The sequence below is a fragment of the Arachis ipaensis genome, chromosome B07, assembly GCF_000816755.2.
Source record: "Arachis ipaensis cultivar K30076 chromosome B07, Araip1.1, whole genome shotgun sequence".
NCBI lineage: Eukaryota > Viridiplantae > Streptophyta > Magnoliopsida > Fabales > Fabaceae > Arachis > Arachis ipaensis.
Genome location: NC_029791.2, coordinates 124,209,717 through 124,214,519, shown reverse-complemented (window position 1 = coordinate 124,214,519; position 4,803 = coordinate 124,209,717). Strand labels below are relative to the sequence as shown.

General features: G+C 35.2%; 1 protein-coding gene across 1 annotated transcript in view; it reads left to right on the top strand.

The window, feature by feature from the left end:
• The window catches only part of LOC107606278 (ATP-dependent 6-phosphofructokinase 6), a 5,394-nt gene extending 833 nt beyond the window's left edge, over window positions 1-4,561 (top strand). Inside the window, exons 4-13 of the mRNA XM_016308314.2 lie at window positions 115-177; window positions 295-432; window positions 653-811; window positions 920-973; window positions 1,729-1,797; window positions 1,933-2,062; window positions 2,204-2,472; window positions 3,345-3,393; window positions 3,532-3,686; window positions 3,973-4,561. Coding sequence (XP_016163800.1) covers window positions 115-177; window positions 295-432; window positions 653-811; window positions 920-973; window positions 1,729-1,797; window positions 1,933-2,062; window positions 2,204-2,472; window positions 3,345-3,393; window positions 3,532-3,686; window positions 3,973-4,245 — 1,359 coding nt within the window. The 3' untranslated portion in view covers window positions 4,246-4,561. The remainder of the gene's footprint in view (window positions 1-114; window positions 178-294; window positions 433-652; window positions 812-919; window positions 974-1,728; window positions 1,798-1,932; window positions 2,063-2,203; window positions 2,473-3,344; window positions 3,394-3,531; window positions 3,687-3,972) is intronic.

The window sequence follows — 4,803 nt, the reverse complement described above, 5'->3', positions numbered from 1 at the left end:
ATAAACCAAAACATTACATAAGTCAAAATGATAAAAAGCAATGCATTTGTTTCGTATTCAACGGCGTTAACAAGCTGCAATCGTATTTAAGGACTTTGGTACATCTTACTGTAGGTTGTTGTTCACAAGGATAGTCCCAGGGGTGTGCATTTTCGACGTGCAGGGCCTCGACAAAAGGTTAAATTTTTTTTCTTTAATCTGTACACATATTTATTTACTTTTGGTTAATGAATGAATTAGAAGCAATGAAACTTTTGCTTTGACTAACGGTTTCCTAATGAATATGATGATTAGGTGTATTTTAAATCGGATGATGTGCGGGCATGCATTGTTACTTGTGGTGGTCTGTGCCCTGGCCTCAACACCGTCATCAGGGAAATTGTCTGTGGCCTTTCTTACATGTACGGTGTCAACAGTGTCATTGGCATAGATGTGAGTGGATACTTTCTCTGTTAATTCATGTTGGATCGATTATCTGTGGTTCCGTTATATTGTTTAGCATATGATTTGTGTTGGCAAAGATGCTCATATGGAGAATATCCTATTGATGCAAGTTCAACTGAACTCTCTATTGCATTCCGTGAAATCAATTTTAACTTAAGTTACTGTACTTCATTGTTTGCACCACTAAATTGTATCCAATGTTATGCAGGGTGGTTATAGAGGATTTTATTCAAAAAACACCGTTACTTTAACACCTAAGGTGGTCAATGATATCCATAAACGTGGGGGTACGTTTCTTGGGACATCACGAGGAGGGCATGATACTAACAAGATAGTTGACAGCATCCAGGATCGTGGAATAAATCAGGTTTCCTATGTGTCAATTGTATTAATGGGTCATAAATATACTTCCAGGAATACTCTTTATTGGAGGTATTGTCAGTGCCTGGGTTTCATTGTTTGGGTATGGTTGTAGGTTTATGTTATTGGAGGTGATGGAACACAGAGAGGAGCAGCTGTGATTTATGAGGTATAGTGATTCAAATGTTGACATGATAAAATGTTCCTTCCTTTGCTCTCTAATAAGAGAAATAAAGGGAATTTCATTTCATTCAAAGATTCATGTTAAGTTCATGACTGCTATAGGCCCAATGTGTCCATGGTTTGTTTCTTTATGTTGGTTATTGTTGATTGGTAATCCTAGACTACAAATTCATAAGGGATGAGAGGAATTATCTCGAGCAATTCCAAACATTCTAAGAATAAGTTTGATAAATGTTTATATGTGAAACTGGCTGCTTTTGTTTCAACAAAATCTAGACCAATTGGGGCCTCCTTTCCTTTTTGGCCATATCTCAGTAAATAAACATTACATAAACTCTCATTTTTTACAGTACAGAGTACAAATAAAATCAATTCAAACATTATATTAGGTATAACTAGATCACTGTCAAGTTTCACATTCATGCCTTGAGTTTTCAAGACCCAACAAAAACAAAGGGTAGTAATATAGTCATTATTTTTTTTCAGTAGGTAATCACGGCAATGAAACACATCAGTTTTAGTTATATTCCAAGACTGTAGTTTTTATGGTGTAATACTGCTTTCGTGGGTTAAATCAAGCTTTATGGTAATTTCAATTGGAACAAGTTAGGAGCATATGGCTGTTCTGGAAACCGAAAATAAATTGATTGAATTTCGCAACTTCATGGTGGATCATCAACATTCTTGGCATCTATTGATATATTAAGCTGGCATTCTAAATTGATTTTAGTCATTGCACAGGAAATTAGACGGAGAGGGCTGAAAGTAGCAGTAGTTGGGATTCCTAAAACCATAGACAATGACATCCCGGTAATGCTTGATCACAATCCCATAAATTTTCTCGCTGAACTCTTACCATTTATAGTTTATCTAAATAGTCACTTACCTATGTTATGTTTGAACTTTGAAGAGATTTTTAATGTGGATTTTCTTGCTTTTCTGCAGGTCATTGACAAGTCATTTGGTTTTGATACTGCGGTTGAGGAGGCTCAACGTGCCATTAATGCAGCACACGTTGAAGCTGAAAGTGTTGAGAATGGCATTGGCATTGTAAAGCTTATGGGGCGCTATAGTGGTAAGTACACCTCACATGTCTTTCAAGCCTCTGATAAAATTATTCAAAACCTTGGGTTTGACTTGATGTTACGACTATGATGTTCCCTTTAACAGGGTTATTTGTTATTATTTATTTGTTTATTTATTTCTTACATTGCAGGTTTTATTGCGATGTATGCTACTCTTGCTAGTAGAGACGTGGACTGTTGCCTGATTCCAGAGTCACCCTTCTTCCTTGAAGGAAATGGTGGGCTGTTTGAATTTATTGAGAAGAGGCTAAAAGAAAATGGTCATATGGTTATAGTTATAGCAGAGGGGGCTGGTCAAGATCTTCTTACAGAGGAAAATGCTCAAGCCATGAATGCTAAAGATGCTTCTGGAAACAAGCTACTTCAAGACGTTGGTCTATGGATATCCCAAAGGATCAAGGTAATTTACTTGTTCATATGAAAAATCTTTGAAACTAATTTTTTGCCCCCTCAGAAATGTATAGTAGAATACTTTTGGTCATTTGTTTGTCTGTATCCCCTTAAGAATTGAAGAGTTACATGCTCTGTGAGCTCTTACTAGTCACACTAGTAGCTATTATCATTATTATATAGACAAAGATTCATTTGATTTGACTGGGGCTTTCATGAGACCTGCTTCAGGCACATAAGGCCATATCTAAGCTAATCTCTATCCATAAGGTCATAACCTAACCTAATCACTGGCAGTGGTTAAGCACATATTATCCCAACTATATATCGTGGGTGCTGGTATTGGGATGTTAGTCACGGATTGCTAGTGTCATAGTTGTTGGTGATTTTTCTTCGACGCCACAATTGGACATCTTGTGTAATATGTAATTGTTTACACTACATAATGCTAACTAATTAAGTGCTAATTGGAACCTTTGGTAATTTAATCAACATAATGCTAGTGTTGTTAACTTGTTATATGCCATGCACTGTTGCATGGTTTATCTCAGGATCTTGGTTTATTATTTGGGTTTCTCAATGGGAACCTTCATCATATTCGGTGCTCTTTCCTTCTCACCTATTTTTTCTTTTTAACCTTCATCATATTCGCATTGCATGAAGATAATAGGAAAATGAAAATGGCAGATGCAATTTCAAAAGCACACCCAGTTTACCAGCATGGTTTGACTTTATACTAGATGGTTTGTGTGTGTTTGCTTGGATTTGAATATTGTCTAACCTTTTAACTTTCTTACCTATCTCTGATGAATGTCTTTCTTATAGACTATTCAGTTTATGCAAATCTCTCCCTCTTAGTAGATGTTTGTTCTTCTATAATAGGATCATTTTGCCAGGAAAAATAAGATGGCTATCACTCTTAAATATATAGGTAAGTTTATCCAACTTCATCCCTTGCCCTTTTGCTTTATTTGTTTCTTATTTTGTCAACCATTTTGGTTTGGGAATATAGATATCCTCTTCTAAATTTGGCCACAATATTTGAGTTCTTAACTGTTTTATATGGCAGATCCCACTTACATGATACGTGCAGTTCCAAGTAATGCATCAGACAATGTCTACTGTACGCTTCTTGCTCAGAGTGCAGTTCATGGAGCAATGGCTGGGTTTACTGGATACACAAGTGGGCTTGTCAATGGAAGACAAACTTATATTCCATTCCAAGTAAGTTACTAAGTTACTCCATATACCTACACAGGTTCTGAATTGTTTTATAACTTAGCATTCTTCTACTACCTGCATGTAAAAAATGAAGGCATAGGTATTTGTATATGCTAATATTGTTGAGAACCAAGAATGATTTACTGTTGTACACAGAACAAATTTGTGATGTTTTCACCCCACATGCATTTGCATTCTATTACTTCAATTTTTAAGTGATAGTTTGTGTTTTCCTGCTATACAATAATTCCGACTTTTGTGGATGAATGTTAAAAATTTTGATACACAGAGAATCATTGAGAGGCAGAACCAGGTTGTGATTACCGATAGGATGTGGGCAAGACTTCTTTCTTCGACCAACCAGCCAAGCTTTATAAACCCCAAAGATGGGGAGAAAATCAAGAAAACAGAACAGCATCCTACTCGGTTGTCAGAAGGGAAAAATTGCAAAGATGTTGAAGTCAAGAAAGCAGAGAAACCTCCCACTCAGATCCTCGGAGTGGACAACTCTAAAGTTGGACAAAATTCAGAAAACCATGTTGACAGTAGTAACAAGGCATAAAATCTCATGCCAACTCCTTAATTTTTTGTATTTGGTGGCACCAGTTTGAACTAAGCGTATAGCAGAAGGGATGTTACATTTGTGACCATTTCCATGTGTTGCAAGTTGGAAAGCCCTTGTATCAAGATCACTCTACAGCACCTACTCAGTATGTAGATGTTTCTGTTGCTAAATATCCCGGGGATTAATAACCATGACATGTAACTATTTGTTCTGGAAATGAGGTTTACTAGTTTATCAGGTAGTATTGTTGAAAACTGTGTGCTAATTGAGTTTTATCAAAATTAGTAGGCTAAAGTATTATTTTGGTTTTTAATATTTGAGTTAAATTCTAATTTGGTTCCAAATATTTTAAACATCTTATTTCAATTCTAAAAAATTTTAAACGGATTCAATGTTGTCCTATTATTAAATTTGATTCGAATAATTAATGAAATTTTTTTTATTAGTGATTATTAGTGAGTTGATTAACTTACATACAATAATATTAAATTTATTTAAAATTTTTTGAGATTGAAATAAAACTTTTAAAAAGTTAGAGATTAAATTATAATTTGA